Genomic DNA, 18,468 nt, shown 5'->3' on the forward strand with positions numbered 1-18,468 from the left:
TGTGTGTGTGTGTGTGTGTGTGTACCAAATGCCAACCCTCCAGTGTCATTTCTCAGGTACTATCCATCTTGTTTTTGGAGACAGAGTCTCTAATTGGCCTAGAGCTTACCGTTTGGCCAATGAACTGGGAGTGTATCCCTAAAGCTGAGATTATAGTTGGGCGCCACCACACCATGGTTTGTTACCACAAAACAATGAAAGGTGACTTTGGTGTTAAGCCAAGCAGATGAAGAAAGACAAGAAAGGATATTTCAGGCACAGGGACCAGAAAAAAAACGAAGAGGCATATGAAGGGGAAGAACAGTGGGGGGGACACAGGAAGTTGCTGGCTCAGCTAGTGGGAGGAGTTTGTGGGTAGAGCCTTGAGAGCCAGAAAAGCATGGGGATGGGTTAAGGCTTGGGTGAGGAGGCAGGGGGTGGGCACAGGTTGGGTGCTGCCCAACCCCCTCAGATGTTCCCAAAGGACAAGGCAGACCTTGTTTGAATGTGAAAAATAGACCTTTATTTCAGTGTTCACATGTGCTCTGAAAGCATGCCTACTGCCTGCTTGGAACCCGAAGCTTGCACAGACCTAGAGAGACAGGACAGATAGCACGGCTCACGGTGCCATCCTCTGTGTAAAGCAGAACTCGTTAAACACATCAATTTGATTCTTCCCAGGCTCTTCCCCGGGATTTCAGGGAATCCCAGAGTTTCTGACCTCATCATCCAGAGATCCCCCTCCCCCCACTGCAGCCTTCCAACTTGAGGGCCCAGCCACAGAGAGGTAGGTGTGGGCTGACTCGGGATGATGACCCACAGGCTCTCATGCGCTTCTGGAAAAAAGTGCTGTGTCTAGAGGTGCTGGCTGAGGAGGAGGGGCTGGTGGAGGTGTGGCCTGTTGGGGAGCAACCAGCGTGGACATTTAAGGCTCTTTCTGTGAAATCTAGTCTAGGCACTGTGTGAGTAGCTTGTGGGTAGTCCTGGAACTGCCTCTGAGGAACCCAGGCACAGGTGAGAACAGGTCTCCCCGGGGGGTACAGGTCTGGTGCCAGTTGTCTCCTTCCCAGAAGTGCACTGAGCCTGGGCAGCAGGCTTTAGAAGTATAGGGCCAGGAGACCCCTGGGGTGAGCTTGTCAAACACTGCCCTGGAGAGGGAGGGTCAAGCCCAGAAGAGGAGGATAGTGTGTAGCCCTCCTTGGGGCTTAAACCCAAGCTCTGACTCCCAGTTCTCCAGCCTCCCCGCCCCTCCCTCACCTCCTCACCCCAACCGTGTCCTTCCAGGCTCATTTCCAGATGGCTTCTCTGACATGCTCAGGTCAGAGCTGGTGTCACAGATGGAGTGCCTGTTTTTAAGCTCACCCACTGGCCCTGCAAGTGAAGGCCTGCTTACTGTCCCAGTACAGCAGCACAGCAGCCTCCATTTCTACCCTGAAGTTTCTCATGGACTTTCAGCTGGCTGGTGTCCCTGAGAGAACTTAAGGTGCTTAGCACACGTGGTTCCCATTCAGAGGGGGGAGGCGGGCGGGAAATTGTTGGCCAGGACAGCCAGTTCCTTGGTCGAGCCAGTGGGCTCACGGTCCCTTTGTGCTTGCGCTGAGGGTCCTGAGGGTCCAAACAATACAGAGGTACAGAGTGCCGGTGATGGCTCTCCTCTTACCCTTGCCAGGGTACCCACTGTGTCGGCACAGAACCTTCCTCACAGCTAAGGGGACAGATGGGGAAATAGATCCAGAGGAACAGGATTGGGCCAGAAGTACACTGTCTTCTGAAGAGGCCCCAGGCAGCCATGTCAGCCTGAATGGGGTGAAGTTGCTCATTATCTTAGGATAAAGACCAGGTTGAATGAGGGTTGGCAGGTGGTGGGGTTGAGTCTGGGTGAAAGAAAGGGTCCCTTAGGCCGGGCCGATGATGACGTTCCGGTAACCCTTCACAGACTTCAGCTTGTCACATTGGAAGTTCACCACCAGCTTGTGGAGGCCAATGTCAGTCGGGAACAGGTCGACCCGCACCTTGACCAAATCGCCCGCTGGCACCGGGTCTGAGCTGCAGAAAGAGAGAAGGTAGATAAGGAGACAGGCCTGGTTGCTATGTGACACAGGGAGCATCAGTGAAGACACAATGGGACATAATATATAGGTGTGTACAAGTATGTATAGGTGTGAGCAAGCATGTTGCTAGTGGGGGGTAGTGCAAGGCAAGCATATGTGATGAGTAGATCTGCCCATGAGTACTAGCAGTAGGCTGGGAGCCATGCACATGCCTAGTAGCTACAGGAGAGACAACGCATCGTGTGGCTTGTGTGGCTTGTGTGGCTGTTTATGCTCTTGGTTTGTTCTGACTGTATGAATTACACGGCGCTGGAAAGAGGAACAGCATGTGTTCCTACACATGTGTATGTAGATATGAATGGATAAGGACACACCATGCCTGACTGTGCATGTACCCATAGACACATGTGGACATCTGTGAGGACTGTGTGGAGACAGCACACAGTGCCTGGTGTGTCCAGGTCGGGTGTGTGCTGGTGGGGGAATGACCTGCAGTTATGTAGTGAGTGTTGAAAGGTCACCACCTTGTGGGCACTCTGGCTTGGGGTTTAGGGTGGGTGGGATTCGAGTGAGCAGGTGAGTGGACTGGGCTATAGGCTGGACTGAGTTCAGCAGCCTTGCCTCCTGGCTCCAGCCTCCTCCTCCCTGAGACCTGGGCTCCCCAGTACGTACACTTCCACAGACTTCTGCTCCTTGGTCAGGCCAGCCCCCTCCACAGTGAAGATGCACTCATACAGGGGATCGGAAAGGGGGTTCTTCAGGGACACCTCAGCCACCAGTTTGCGGTTTTGCTTGGGTTCTCCCAGGATCTGGAAGGGTTCAGGTGAAGGTTAGGGCAGGGAGCCAGGCTGCATGCCAATGGAGTTTCTCCCGCGTTTGCTAAAAGAAGTTGCTCCCAACTCTGCCATCCCTAGGATGCGTCCTGGTGCCTCAGTTTCCCATCTGCAAGCCACCCTGGCAGATGCTCCCCGGGTCTTTCATGGAACTTTACTGAGGCTCCACATGACCCTCAGGGTGCATAAAGAGTCTCCTGTGTCCTAGAGTCCCAAGCTGGTAGGTTAGGACGGGAGCTAAGCTGACTCTGTTCTTCTCTGCTGTGTGATACTGGGGAAAGCTGACCCTTTCTGAGCCCTGGTTTGCTGATAAGAGAAAGCTGTCAGTTCTTCAGGACAGATAGGCTAAGGTCTGTAAGCACTTGGCAGACTCTGGCCCGTGACTACGAGGTGCTCTAGAGCAACTGCTGCTGCCGCTTAGGGGCACCCCAGAAGAGGGCTGGGGGGAAGATGGTGATGATGGCACAATTGGCTTTCACCAAGCCTCCAAACGTGCAGTATGAGGCCCTCGCTGCTTCCTGTGGACATACTTGGATTCTCACAGTATCCCCAAAGTGCCAGCACTGACCTGGTCCCACAGAGGTGTGAACTAGGGACCAAAAGGGGGGGTGGTGAATTAGCATCTTCAGTGTCGCCCAGGCACAAGCCTGGGGCACCATGATTGCCCACCCTTCTTTGGCTGCAGCATTATCACCAAGGTGGGTACGCTGGCTTTTTAAAGATACTTAGTGGGGGAGGACGGTGGTGGTGGTGGCAGCGGCGGCGGCAGCCGCGCATGCCTTTAATCCCAGCACTTGGGAGGCATAGGCAGGCAGATTTCTGAATTNGAGGCCAGCCTGGTCTACAGAGTGAGTTCTAGAACAGAGAAACCCTGTCTCGAAACAACAACAACAACAACACAACAACAACAACAACAAAATACCTAGGTCCCAGATCTAGACAACCACACCCTCCACCCCACGCTCCAGCAGCCCACCCCAGAGGCTTCGAGTCCTGCCTTCTCTATCTCTCTGATGCCTTCCTTCCTCAAGGACCCTGAGACACAGAAAGGTCCCAGGCTGCAGAGAAGCAGGTGTGTAAATGGGAGCTCTGTCCAGGGGCGGGGGGAGTGCGGGGCGGGGGACATCTGCTCCTTACCCGGATCTTGATTTCGGGATTCTCCAGGTAGAGATCTCTCTCAGCCAGCAGGTAGCTGTTGGCAGCTGGCTCGATGAGGAGGCCCCGCACCTTGATGAGGTTCGACTCGGTCAGGCACCCACTGTACTTCTCATAGAGGATTCGAAGGGGGATGCTGTTCTCTGCAATGAGGGAGAGGGAGGGAGGGAGGTGTGACATGTGGGCCGAGAGGGCTGGATCCGACCAACTGCAGAGATGACAGACATGCTCGCGGCACCACAGCTGGACAGCACCCAGAGCCTCTCTTGTGCCAAGCAGATGCTCTCTCATGGAGATGTGTTCCCAGTTTGCCTCGCTTCCTTCTAGCTGGTGACCTGGCAGGGCTCCACCTTCCAGGACCTACTAATAGTACCTGGGCAGTATGAATGGTTGGGAGAGTGGCAAAGGTTTCCTGAGTGGGACAGGGAGGCTCCAGTGTTCTGGAGAAGTTGGGACAGCTGACTGCCAGACACCACGCTGCTCCCAACACCTTCTATTTTATCCTCTTGACAGCCCAAGAGTGGCTTTGCTTTTGATCACTCAGCTCACAGACAAGAAAGCTGAGGCTTGGGCAAGTAAAATGTCATCGCCATGTGTCACCCCACGGCCGGACATGCCACCCAGGCATCTGAATCATATCGGCAGTGCCACCTGCCCTCTGAGAGAGGGTTGCTCGCCACTGGGCTACACAGCCTCGCCATGTGAAGCATGGGCCTAATCTCATTTGTTTTCCGGACAAGAAAATGGAGGCCTAAAGGGCAGCAGGGGGTTGTGGGAAGCAGGACGGTTTGGAGACAGGAGCCAAGAGCTGGGACCTACTGGCTTGCATCTCCCATCCTGTCATCTCCTCATTCACTGAGAGCCTGGGCGAGTCCCTTTTGCTCCTGGATTCCCTGAGAAACAGGAGTTCTGCAGGGATGTTCTCTAAGCTCAATGGTACTGAGCCCTGCAGGGAGCAGCAGCACTCTGACACCAGAGGCATCCCCTTCCCCTGAGTGGGTAGTCACATATCAGTAGGGTCCTCATATTTGCATGATATCTTTCTACAACCTGCTATATATTTTTACCTTATCATCATCATCATCATTTTTATTTATTTATTTATTTATTTATTTATTTATTTATTTATTTATTTTTGGTTTTTTGAGACAGGGTTTCTCTGTGTAATCCTGGCTGTCCTGGAACTCACTCTGTAAACCAGGCTGGCTTCGAACTCAGAAATCCACCTGCCTCTGCCTCCCAAGTGCTGGGATTAAAGGTGTGCGCCACCACTGCCCGGCTACCACCATCTTTTGCTAAGAGAAGACTTTCATCACTATTTGTAGCAAACCAACACTACAATAAATATAAATAAAGTCCTGCTTGGTACACTCTGGCGAAACATTCATGCCACAGGGGTCAGAGCTAATTGATAACGAGGTGACTCACAAGGGCTGGGGAGCCAAAGGCAAATTAGTACCACTCTGCCCCACCACTTGGGGACTGCGGCTCAGGTTACCTGCAGGACTGACGAAACTGGGGGGACAGTGGCCTGCCCATCGTTGGCTACAGCAGCCCGTGGCACAGCCATTAGAAAGCTGGGCAGTGGGGTGGCCTTCCAGCTATGTCAAAGCCAGAGGGACCTGCCCCAGCCCCACGATGTGTCTGTGAGGACTAAAGGCTGCAATGACCAGCCCCACCCTGGGGGCAAATAGAAAGAGGAAACATTAGACACAAGGAGGGTGTGGCCCTGGCTGCTGGCTTTGCCAAGCCAGGCCAGGCCAGGTCCTGGAGAGCCACTCGGCGTTCACAGATCAGTCACCAGGCCTTGACTTTGGGCCAAATGCTGGCTGGGAGGAGAAGCTGAATGTGGTCAGCCTCGGTCTTCCCTTGGACATTATGCCCTGTTCTAGAAGCGTCCCTCGGGATGGTCACTGAACCACACTGACTGCTTTCCTGACCTCCTGGTGGCTGAGGGAGGAGGGAGAGAGAGAGAGAGAGAGCGTGGGGTGGAGGAAGGGGAGTACATCTGGACACCATCCAGCTGTCCTGGGCCTGGCTTCCTGTCCATTAGCAAATGGAAGTCCCCAGATCATATCATCAAAGAGCAAGACGCACAGCAATTCTACCAAAGGGGAAAAGAATGGGTCTCAGGTTGACCTTGGCTCTGGAAGCCCCAAGAGGCCATGTTGAACTAGCTGTGCTTTCCAGCCAGAGCCCAGCACACAGAGCCCCTGGCCTGTCCTCCCTGCTTCCTGTGCCGTCCCTCATGAATTCCTGGCAGGCAGGGCACTGTTGACTGAACTGAGGGCCTGGCTGGAGCTCTCACAGCACAATGCAGGTGCTCTGATGACATCTGTAAGGCAGAGGTGACTCCACGGCTGGGAGCAAGGCACCTGGTATTTAGGCCTTGTCCCACGTTTTTGTCGAAGCACACTGATTTCCTCAGGATAGCTCATGAAAGGCTCAAGTGAGTGGTCTCAGCTGGAGGACTGGCCTATGTAAAAATGGGGGTCTGTGGCCTGTATGGGAAACTACAACTGTGTTGTCCCAGGGCAACAGCAGCAGGTGGTAGCAAGCAGAATATGGGCAGCCAGGCTTCCCCATTTACCCATGGAGAGAACCCCTGCCCCTTATTCTTGGGATCCAGACACAGAGGATGAGTTAGATCCTTCCATCAGGTGGTGGAGATGCCCCGAGCTGACACTGAGTGACCTGAGTGACCACGTGTCACCACAGTGGTAAAGAAAGACCCAGCCCGTTTTCCTGGATCTCACACGTAAGCAAACTGCACCAGGCACAGAGACTCCACATCTGCTCTGAGCTGTCCCCAGAGCTGTCCATCAGGTGAGCAGGCTGCTGCCTCATGTGATGGGCACGGTCACCTTGCCGGCCTGGGCACCTCGCGCTGCGAAGACAGCGGAGGCAAAAGCCACGTGAGTCCAGCTGCCTTCGGAATGCATCATGCATTGACAGTTCTGGGACCCAGGCCAGGGGCTAAGGTGATTTGCCAAGCCCATGAGAGAAGAGTCTAGAGGCCCTGAGAAGGTCTGTCTACTCAGAAAATCTGGGCTATGCCAGAGCTGGGTGGAGGGCCTGGGAGTGGGAGCACAGACAGTACCAGTTTGGGCTTTCTCCTTGTCCAGGAAGGTCACACTGGCTCTCTGGTACTGAGTGTTGACAGTACAGAAGCACACACAGTCCACACTGCCGATGCTGACCCCCATGAGGCCAATGGACAGGGACTTGGAGGTAGTGGGGTGGCTTCAGCCAGTGGCCAGGATGAGTGGTGCTCACACCAGGTCCCAGTCCCTCTGCCTTCCCCAAAGGGGAGACACGGATGGGCTATGGTGCTAGACTGTGTCCTGGCTCTGTGCTAACTCAGTGTGTGACCTCAGGGCCCAGAAAAACTTTAGGGGAACCCTGAGGAGAGAGCTGACTGTGACAGAGAGCACAGGGGCTGAGAGAGCCAGCAACTCATGGGAAGATGCCATGAAACAAGAAAGGCCCAATCCCATTCCTTCACTTCCTAGCTGCACAACTCTGATGGGAAAGTGACTTGACTACCCTGTGTCTCTGTCTCCGCATCTGGAAAACGGGTGCAGTAAGGGACCCTACACCCCACCCCCAACACACACACACCTTATTTTCCTTTTTGAGACAGCTTACTATATAGCCTAAGCTGGCTTCAAATTTCTCAATCTTCCTGTCTCAGACGTCCTACCCCTGCCCCCAAGAACTGGGATTACAGGTGTGGTCTATTAGGCCAGCTCCCACTTCTCTCAGCTTTAAAATTAAGCATGCTGGGAGACTGGAGAGGCAGATCCGCCAGTAAAGGGCTTGCCTTATAAGCATAAGAATGCATATCCCATAGAACACAAAAATCCAGGCTTGTAATGGTGGCACTGGCAGGTGGGGGCAGCCAGATCTCTGGGACTAACTGTCCAGGCTGTCTGAAGAGTTCTAGGCCAGCAAGAGACCTTGCCATATGCACACGCGCGTGCACACACACGCGCGCACACACGCACACACACACGCGCGCACACGCACACACCATGACTTGGCCCTGGTGATGCCAGAAGAGTCTGGAAGGTGAGAAGCGTACATGAAACACTGGATGCTCTGGGCAGGTGGAGCCTTACCAGAGTAGGGATCCAGGGTCAGGTTGATGTCCTCAGTGCCGCACTCAGGCCCCAGCACCCCGTTGTAGCTGACAGTGCGGGCGCAGAGCAGGAGACGACACTCTCGAGTCTCTGAGGTGTCATTGCCGATGTGGGCAAACACGTCGAAGTCGTTGCCCATGCTCATACTTTCCCCCACTCGGATGCGCATGGCCACCCCTGTCTCCTCTTTCTCTGCCAGTTTGTTCAGGTGGTTGGCCTTGGTGAAGACTTCCCTCTCCTCAGGTGACCCTGTGCAGCAGAGAAGAGAACTCTGATCATGCCGGCAACAAGGATCGATGGGCGAGTGTTGGGACGGTGCAAGCTGGATTTTCAGAGTCCTAGTGACTCAGAGACGCCCCAAGGGAACCTTCTCCACGCCTCTGTGTAGGAGGAGGAAGGGTGCACGCTACCCTCACAGATGAACTCCCGTAGAACCCTCAAGATGCAGCCTTAAATGACCCCTGCCCCAAGAAAACCTTTCCTACCTGTCCCACCTTGGTGGTTTTCTGTTTACGTGTTTACCTCAAACCCCAGAAGCTCAAGAGTCAAGGTTCCATTTCATTTCTCTCTGTGACACACGCAGACCTGAACGGCTGGCGCATAGGAAGCAGGGACATGATAATTTGTTTGTACGGGGACGGCTCCGCCTGACTGCCCTTCCCTCAGCTTCCTAATGTGGAGGTTTCCTGAGGAAAACAGTCTTTTCTTTCTTCCTTCCATTCACCTCTCTCCTGTGTACCCTAACTTTTTCCTCCAAGTGTCACTAAGTTCCCATCTGGTTTTTAAAAGACCTATTTATTTTATGTGTGTGCTTACCTGCATATATGTATGTGTACTATGTGCATGCCTGTGCCCATGGAGGCCAGGAGAGGGAGTCAGATCCCATGAAACTTGAGTTACCAATGGTTGTGAGCCACAGTGGGTGCTGGCACTTTGTAGATGCCGGGAACCGAACCATGGTTCTCTGTAAGAGCAGCAAGCACTCTTAGATGCTGTGACGTCCCTTCCGCCCTACATCTGTCTTTCTATCTATCAACCCATCATCCCTGAACTTTTGGAAGGCCAGACAAAGCACGATTTCTTCTGTCTACTCCTTTTCAGCTAGAGCGTGTCCAGACAGTTCTAACTCCCTGGCAACCTTGGGGCTGTTGGCCAGGCCAGGACAAGGATTGCAATCTCTCGGTCACCTCTGTCAGGGTAATGGAGGCTGCCACACAGTGAGACTTGAGAAACCTCTTACTGAGTGGACTGGTGGATGTGCCCCGTCAGTCTCACAGTCTTTTCCTTAACTGATTCACCATTGTCAGAGAAAAATGCTGGCCTCTGGGTGAGACTTAATCTGTTACTATCGGGTTTCCAGAAGTGTGGCCCCTCTAGCACATGTGTACTGTAACAAAGATCCATGTATAGTTACAGGTTCTGCCCCTAACACACCCCATTAGTAACATAACACATGACATACACATTATCAATTTTCCTCTCAAGACGCACATCTCTCCTATACAGCAGCCATGTGCTCTCCAGGTTGACTGAGAGTTAAATCGATGAACAAGCAAGGCTTACACAGCAGGGTGACAAGAACGGGGTCATGGCTCTGTCAGGGCCTGATCTACATGTATAGGGGCCCAACTTCAGATCCCAAACTCCCATGTAAAAGCCAGGCATGATAGTGCATGTCTGTAACCTGGCTGGCCAGCCAGGTTAGCCAGCTGGTGAGCTCTGGACTCAGAGAGAGCCTCTGACTCAAAGAATAAGGCGAGGGTAGAGAGAAGCTCAGAGGTTAAGAGGACTTTCTGTTCTCCAAGGGGACTCAGTTCAATTCCCAGCACCCATATCAGTCAACCCATAACTGTCCAGAACTCCAGTTCAGAGGTTCCAGCACTCTCTCTGGACTTGGTGGGCACACACACACACACACACACACACACACACACACACACACGAGTTAAAAATAAAATAAGTCTTTTTAAAGAATGGACAGCAATAGAGAAAGAGACTAACATCACCTCTGGCCCCCAAAGGCAGGCACATGTCCAAATGCACATACACCACATCCCCCCTCCAGATCAAATTAGATGATAGATAGATAGATAGATAGATAGATAGATAGATAGATAGATAGATAGATAGAAGACCTCATTGTATTAATATTGAACACATGGTTCTCCTGTCTTAGCTCCCCAAGTAGCTGGGATTACAGGCATGTACCCTTGTGTCAGCTCAGACAGAATATTTTTGTGGAACAATATTCTAAACAAATCACCCTTTGCTAGTATACCCCAATGTCTGCACCTGTTTTTGAGGACTTTCTTTTTCTTTTCTTTTCTTTTTTTTTTTTTTTTTTTTTTTTTTTTTTTTTTTTTTTTTTTTGAGACAGGGTTTCTCTGTGTAGCCCTGGCTGTCCTGGAACTCACTCTGTAGACCAGGCTGACCTCGAACTCAGAAATTCACCTGCTTCTGCCTCCCAAGTGCTGGGATTAAAGGTGTGCGCCACCACCACCTGGCATGAGTTTCTTAAGCTACAACGTCACTGACACATATAGGTTGCCAAATATAACGCATACACAAGCCCGATGGGCTGGCACAACTAGGTGCTCATCTGCATGGCTCCGTTAAAGTCTCCGAGGGTGCAGGCACCTACCCTCTGGATACTTGTAGGTATGGGTGATGTCCTCCCGGTCATCTCGACCCACGCTCTTAGTGCTGATCTTCTGCCCCACGACCAAGGAACGGTTGATGGATTTGAGCACAGACCCATCTTCCTGCCGGATCCAGTCCACCACATCAGCGTTGACCTCGGCAAACACGAAGGGTGCATCATACTTGGTACTCAGGTCTCCCTCCTTGATGGCTCGCACTGAGACTGGGCCACAACAGTATGTCCCTGTTTGGGGTAAAAGAGAGAGGTGAGCAGAGCTACACAGGGGGTGATCCCAGACCCCTCTAGGATTGGACCACAGGCATGAAAGCTCTCAGATCAGATAATACTTTAACCAGAGAAGCCATTCCCGGAAGGCACGTGGGATGAGGGTTCAGGGCACAGACTCCAGAACTGGACATGGGCACTCAAGTCTAAGTTTAGCCTTCCATTAGCTGCGTGACTTTGGGGCAAGTCAGTCACTTCTCTAAGCTACCTTTTACTGTGGGGTTATACCTGCAAAGTTCTCTGTATAAAGCTCCCCAGCCTTCGACAAGTCAAACAGAAATACACCCCGAGGTGTCTTAAGAACACCAGGAAGCCAGGTCCCGCTCCCACCAACTGAGCATGTCAAGCAGAAATCATGGGTGCCACAGCCTGGCCTCAGCCAGTACTGAATTTGAGATCTGGGTTTTTTTGAAGGTAAAACTGCCCGTCCACACCTGTAGTGTTGGGGGCTGGAGATGGGTGGAGATATTCTGGCACATCCTGAGATGGGACATGGAAACTGAAGTCACAGGCGTGTCACACAGGGATATGGACAAGGTTACAAAGAGGCCACCTAACGCTGACACTCGTCACCAACTCCACAGTCCCTGCCCTGCTTCCAACAGAACCTGAGAGTCCAGTGACTTTAGCTGAATGAAGATGACATCTTGAACATACTGTGCTCTGGCAGCTTGTCCTCGGATGACAAGGTGACAAAGCATAGGGGCACTTACAGCTGCCACCAGTAAGAACCAGAGACATTTCCATCTCTGTAGCTGTCTCAGATAGGAGGAGCTGTCATGTAGACTGTCCCCAGCACTAGAACTTGCCCCACAAAGGAACAAGTGTTACTATGACATAAAGGGTTTTTCTCTAGAACTTTCTATAACTTCAATGCTCCTTGTATCCCTATCTGTGCATTTAATTTAATTTTTTTTGGTGGAGAGGAGAGGATGTCCTTGTGCTTTCTCAGACCTTGCCTTGGTGCTGTCAGTCTGTCTGCCTGCCTGCCTGTCTGTCTGTCTCTCCCACACATACAGGCATCGCATTTGGAATTGCTGGAAGCAGAGAGTCAGTGACAATGCTATTTTGGGAGAGAGTGAAGAGATGCTTTTTCTTTGGGCTTGTTCACATCTTTCCTAAAGACGTTTACTATGCACACACAGATCAAGGGCTGCCACTCCATTGCTGGCCTCCTCTGGGCATCTCAGCCCCACCCTGCTGCAGCTTCGAGACCCCTAGGGAGTGCAGTTCCTGCCCACCTTCGCTCTTTTCCTGCGGTGTGGGGTCAATGGCCTGCCACCCCTCATAGCCCGGTTGTAGGTCTGGTCTGGTCATCCAGGACTCCACCCAGCAGTGGAAGTTCCTAGTAGAGGACAGAGGCAAAACACAACAGTTTTTTTTTTTTTTTTTTTTTTCCTGTCATATTCCACGAATCCTATTCTCCACAGGAGACCGGGAAATCCTGAGCAAACCTCTCTGGCCTCCCTTGGAGCAGTCTCAGTAGCAGCTTCTTTAGTGGGGTCTCTGAGCCCTTCGGCACCTCCAGGTCTCGCTGACTAACCTCTCAATTCCTCACTTCTGGCTGCTTTCCTGCCTGGTCCAGGGCCCCTCTCTACCCACCTGAACCCTCCCAACCCCAGCTCCCTGCTCCAGCCCTGGTCTATGGGATTGGCTCAATCCTTTCCCACTCGGAAGCTGAGAATAATCCCCAAAGCCAGCCAGAACCCCAACTCACATTCCAGACTCCCACCTCCCTCCCAGTTCCTCCTGCCATCTCTTCTAGGGCTATCTGTGGTGGGCTTCCCACCTCTCTGTCTCCACCCTGCTTTCTCCAGCCTAGTTCCTCTGCCTGCTCCTGCTCAGCAGTCGAGGCCCCGTTCAACCATGGCTTATTCCAAGAGGCTTCTGGTTTCCCCTCCCCCCCCCAAGCCTCCCGTGGGGGGTCGGGGGCTCACCAGATCATCTCGCTCTTGTTGCTCTCCAGCTCCCCGAACTCATTTCGGAAGTACTCGATGAGCAGGTTGCTGTTCTGGTCGTGGGCGGAGTTGTAGTTGGTCACCACTCTGGTAGGGATGCCGAGGCACCGCAGCACTGGGGGTCAGGGGGTGAAGAGGAGTCCACATTGTTGCTGAAGCTCTGGACAAAGCTGCCCTGCCCAGGCCTCCACAGGCTCATCCACACCCCGGTGGACGATGGGCCCACTGACCGGGTGTGAGGTTATGTGGCTGCCACTCTTGGCCTGCAATGGTGCCTACCTGGCTGGTCACCCTGTGCCCACTGTGTTCCTTCCTAGTCATCTTCAGTGGCCCCCGTAGCACCATGGTCCTCATGGACTTCTAAGGGAGACTCTGTCGTGGCCCCTGATTTCTGATCCCCTTGAACACTTCACTCTGGTCACACTGACCACACAGCACCCTCTCCAGCCTGCAAGGCCCCGGAGCAAAGGGCAGGAGAACAGCAAGACGCTGACACCCGGGGAAGACTACAAGCTCAGTACAAGGAGGAGGGCAGGAATCCTGAGTGCCTCCCACACACTCTTTAATTTGTTTTTGAGGCTGGGTCTTATGTAACCCTGTCAGCCCAGCTCTGTAGTCAAAGATGACCTTGAACGATTGATTTATCAGCTTCTGTTGTCCTCCCTGCCTCCAGCTCTGAGACTCCGGGCAGGCACTCTAAAGCCCATTTCCGTGGTGGTGGTGGAGCTCAAACCCAGGACCATGTATAAGCTAGACCATCACTCTACCAACCCAGCTGCAGCCCCTGCTCCTTTCTTTGTTTCTATGCAAGGCCCTTGGGCTCACTAATCGCCGCAGGGTAACCCTGAGACACACACACTCAGCCCTTACCATAAATGGGATAGACTCTTAGGCTGTGGGGAAAAAAGAAAGAAAGTATCTAAAAGATGAAACCAGACAAAAAGTCCACAGTACATGCCAGTCATGGGACTCCAGCCTTTTCCTTTTCCTTTTGATTGACTTTGAATCTTTGAAGCGGGAGGGGGATGTGGCCTTTGCTCTTTGTTCTACATTGGCCTGTGAAAGAGCTTCCCAGATGGCCCTGGCTTCTAGCCAGGAGATGCAGGAGGTGCCTGGAGTGGGAGGGGTGGCAGTGAACTGTTACCTCTCGCCTGGTTCCTGTAGCCACCACTACGTGCCTCCGGGTACAGACAGGAGGCTCTGTGTTGCCTGTTTGCTGTCTCCAGGACAGTCCTGAGAAACCTTATCAGCACTGCTTAAGGATACGGGGCTTTCCCAGAGCGGTACATACCCGGTTCAGGGCCATACTGTGGCTTGAACCAGCTGTTTGACCTTGGGCAAGTCACTTCATCTCTTGGAGCTTCCATTTCCCATTAAGGAAGAGGAGCCAATAATAGCAGCTTGCTAGGATGTAGTGATTCAGAGAAAGGCGTGGGTGAGGGCAGGCTCTGCCTAGTGCCTAGAGCCTTGCTGGGAGTTACCATGGGGCAGCCAGCATGTCACATGCCCTCCAAGGCAAACCTCAGTATGGTTGGTTGATGCTGCGGAGTGCCAGGCACCGAGAAAATGCCCATGGAGCCACCAAGATGCCCTGGAACACCTGATGCTCTGAAACCCCAGCTCAAGCCATTCTTGGCCAGAGACTATGTTCAGTGGCATTGTCCCAGGTCTCAGGGCTCCCTGTGATCAGTTTATCACTGCTGCCTCTATTTCTCAGATGGAGAAACTGAGGCATGAAGACACTGTCCCAAGTCCACCTAGAGACTGGACATGGGCTGAACATTGCTTCATAGTCTCCAGGACACACGGTATCCCAACGGCAGAAACAGTATTGGTATCAGGTCTCCCTGTGTCCCCATGGGCCGACTGCATGCTGAGACTGGTCCCAGACTGCCTGGCTGCAGCTCACCTGTACAGGCCACTGCCGCGAACACCCAGCACTGCCCGTACTTCACTTGCTGACAGCTGTGCTCCTTCCAGCGCCGCAGAATGTCCACGCTGCCGATCCAGGCCATGGGACTGATACCATCCCCATAGTTGTTGTCCCAGCGACCCAGAAGCACACCCTGGTCATCATCATTGCAGTTGACCTGTAATCAACAGAGCATCATGGGAAACAGAGCCTAGTGTGTGGATCAGAAGGAGTACCTACGGCAAGGGATCAAAGTCGGAGACATGCCAGGATGAAGGATTGTAGACACAGCGTGTTGTAGTGCAACAGATGGAATGTCAGGGATAACTGGGGGTGCAGTCAAGGGCTCAGGAGACAGAGGAAGGCAGTCTCCTAGCAGAGCCAACTGCCGAGAATTCAATTCAGGGGCTGAACCTGCCCTGTGAATCCAGGGTCACTCCCAAGTGTCATGGAATGATCTGAGTTTCACAAACACCCACACTGGCCCCACAATCTCTGAAACACCCACTGCTTCCAGAATAGAATCCAAACTCTGCCCTACAGATATAAGACCTTGTGTGCTCTGGTCCGACCCCATTGTCCACTCAGCTCCTTTGGAACCTACCCACTCCCCTTGCTTACTCTACTCCAGCTTCTCCTCAGGGCCTTAGCACAGGCTATCTCTTCTTCCTAGTCATCTCTGGGGACCACTCCTGAGGGAGGACCCTCAGCCCCTCCTCGTGATGGGACCCTGTGCTCAGACACACACAGACCCTGTTCCCACGGCACGTGCATCTTGATTCATGGTTGAACACTCATTCCTCATGTTTATTTCCACTAGAGTCTGCCTCCTCTCACCCACCCACTAAAAGAGAGCTTTATGGGTTTGGGGACCACATGGGATTTAGACACAGCTCTACCCTAGCGCCCAGGATGTTAGTGGCTGTCGGTCAGTATTTGCTGGGTGAAAGCCTGAATGAATTGCCCTGAGAACCTCATTGTGTAGAGCTTTCTAAACTGCTTCTGCTGAGGCCTACTCCTGACCCAAGTCCTTGTCATCCCCAACACGGAGGCGCAGTGGCCTTGTCAACCCCAGCACAGGGCACATGACCTCATCGTCCCAGAAGGGGGCGGTCTGTCAGGGTTCCCTTGTACTCACCATGGCGCTCACCACGCGGCCCACATAGATGGGACTGCTGCGGCGTGAGCAGTCCCGACTACGGTTCTTCAGGAACTTGGGGTTCACATCCAAGAGCATCAGGCAGATATCCAGGATCCCATCCTCAAACTGTGTCCAAGCAAACAACAGAACAGGAAGCTGGAGTACCAGCCTCTTTAGGAAGCTGTCCTATACCCCCACAGCTGCAGGAACCTCACTCCATCTTGCTAGTAAATGGGAGTCCAGCTGGTTCTGGACACCCCCAGGATGCCAGCTGTTGAAGGCCTAGGAGGGAGCAGTGTGACATCTGGGGGACATTAAGTATGAAGAAGGGGAGAGTCGTGCCCATCTGGCACCTAAGGTTCTCCTTCCCGCCTTTGCTTTTCTTCATCCTGTGATGCTGTCCCTGACAAAGCCTTGCCCCAGCATGTCCTTTGATGTCACAGAACAACCAGGATGTTTCCCATCTCACCCCTTAGGGTTCTTTTACCCACAGATCCCTTCTCAGGCACGATATAAACTTGACAACTGTGAGTTCTTCCCACAGAGCTAGCCTCTGCTCTGAGAAATGCTTCCTTGTTTTACAAAGCCCAGTTCAAATGCTTCCAACTCCCAGAACCTTTCTGACCACTGTGGACAGCGAGGTTTCCTCTTTTTTTAAGTCTTTGCAAGGAGAACCTTGAAGGTCCCACGGCAGGGGTGTAACCCTGTTTCTCAGACGAGAGTGCGAAGCCCTGGGAGCTGAGGTTGCCTTGTGGTGAGGTTTATACGTCACGGGAGACATGGCTCATCTCCCTCCCACAGCCAGACTGCCTGTGCTGGGGAGGGATCTTTGCTGCTCTGATCCCTCCTGAGGAAGCTGTGGTCAGCATGACACTGACACATACAGGAGGACTTCCCTACACCCAAGAAGGATTTCCCGGGTCTGAACATCAGACACTGATCTAGAGGCTGCAAGAAGACAGCTTAAGATGGGCTCCTCCCCAGGAGACCCCGATACACCAGGGGCTGGTGCCAGGTTTTCTCTACATGATCAAGAGGTTTCCTGGGAGGGTGGCTAATAGAGAAAATGAGACCTGGGGTTTGCAGAAACAGCCCTGGCTGGGAACTGGAAACAACAGGACAGATAGTAGCCAGCCATCTGCGTCCAGCACAGCCCGAAACAGACTTCACAGCCTTGCCCTGGCTGGTCTCCGTTTGTAAGGGGCCCGTATCCCAACAATGGTTGTTACTTTCAGTCACGTAGGTGTTAGGCTTGTTTCTTACTGAGCAGTGGCTGACACAAACAGATGTTCAATGAACAGCAACATCAGTACCCCTGGGAATGACTTGAGAGGGTACACCCCACTCCTAGCCAGATCTTCCTATCAGAAGCGAGGGGTATAGCCCAGCCACCTGTGTGTTTGGGAGGCTTCTCATTGACCCAAGAAGATCCTCACCCATTGACTGACACAGGCTGAGCATACACTGCACAATCTCTGAGGGCCTTCACTGTGTCAAGGGGCCTTCACTGTCCCCTTCTCTGAGAACCCCAGCTGGCATCATTGCATCACAGGCTTTCCTTATCTGTTCTGCACTCTGGGCCCAGGAGTGCTGCCTTTGCTGTGTGACCTTAGGCAAGTCTCACACCTCTCTGGGCCTGCAGTTACATGGTTACCCTGCATTCCTAACCAGTATGGAATGGGTAACTCTGCCACCCACTCACATCTTGAAATCTTGGTGAGCTAGCCTGTGCTCACCAAGAGGGGCAGAGACTGTCTCCTACCTGCCCGAAGTTCCAAGGCACACTCTTGATGAACTTGACAGAGCCCTGGTAGATGAAGCCCTGCTGCGTAAGGACATATTCCCGTCGCTCTGCCTCTGAGTCTAGGTACACATCATCCGCTGTAGACAGAAGAAAGGGGTCTGAGCTTGAGCTGGCAAGTCAGGAGCCCTGTGATGTGGCAGCTGGGAGCTAACGCCCTAGTCCAAGTCTCTCTCAATTAGCAAAACTAATTATCAGGCCATATCATTTAGAGACAAGGCTGTGACATATACACGTTCCCAGCATGCCCAGAGCTGGGCTGAAAGTAGAATACACATGAACCTACGCACTCTCCCATGAGCCATATGTTAAAGATAGGGAAACTGAGGCTCAGAACTATTTCTAAGTTGAGAAAGCGGACATCCAAATAAACGATGGGGAGGGGCTGGACTAGGAAGTCCTTGGTCCTAATGCTCACTTGTTTGTTTTTTTGCTTTTCAAGACATAGTTTCTCTGTGTAGGCATGGCTGACCTAGAATAGGCTGACCTCAAACTCACAGAGATCCACCCTCTCTGCCTCTGCCTCTGCCTCTGCCTCTGCCTCTGCCTCTCTGCCTCTGCCTCTGCCTC

The 18,468-nt window shown here is 52.8% G+C and overlaps 1 protein-coding gene across 1 annotated transcript in view; it reads right to left on the bottom strand.

Moving 5' to 3' along the window:
- Positions 1-479: 479 nt before the first annotated feature.
- Positions 480-18,468, bottom strand: part of Tgm2 (transglutaminase 2) — a 29,491-nt gene continuing 11,502 nt past the window's right edge. Inside the window, exons 4-13 of the mRNA XM_021192030.1 lie at positions 17,860-17,978; positions 16,095-16,223; positions 14,954-15,134; positions 13,024-13,159; positions 12,328-12,431; positions 10,802-11,044; positions 8,140-8,409; positions 4,001-4,161; positions 2,703-2,839; positions 480-2,025 (exon numbers count right to left, since the gene is read on the bottom strand). Of these exons, the coding sequence (XP_021047689.1) occupies positions 1,875-2,025; positions 2,703-2,839; positions 4,001-4,161; positions 8,140-8,409; positions 10,802-11,044; positions 12,328-12,431; positions 13,024-13,159; positions 14,954-15,134; positions 16,095-16,223; positions 17,860-17,978 (1,631 nt within the window). The 3' untranslated portion in view covers positions 480-1,874. The remainder of the gene's footprint in view (positions 2,026-2,702; positions 2,840-4,000; positions 4,162-8,139; positions 8,410-10,801; positions 11,045-12,327; positions 12,432-13,023; positions 13,160-14,953; positions 15,135-16,094; positions 16,224-17,859; positions 17,979-18,468) is intronic.

The sequence above is a fragment of the Mus pahari genome, chromosome 3 (assembly GCF_900095145.1).
Source record: "Mus pahari chromosome 3, PAHARI_EIJ_v1.1, whole genome shotgun sequence".
Taxonomy (NCBI): domain Eukaryota; kingdom Metazoa; phylum Chordata; class Mammalia; order Rodentia; family Muridae; genus Mus; species Mus pahari.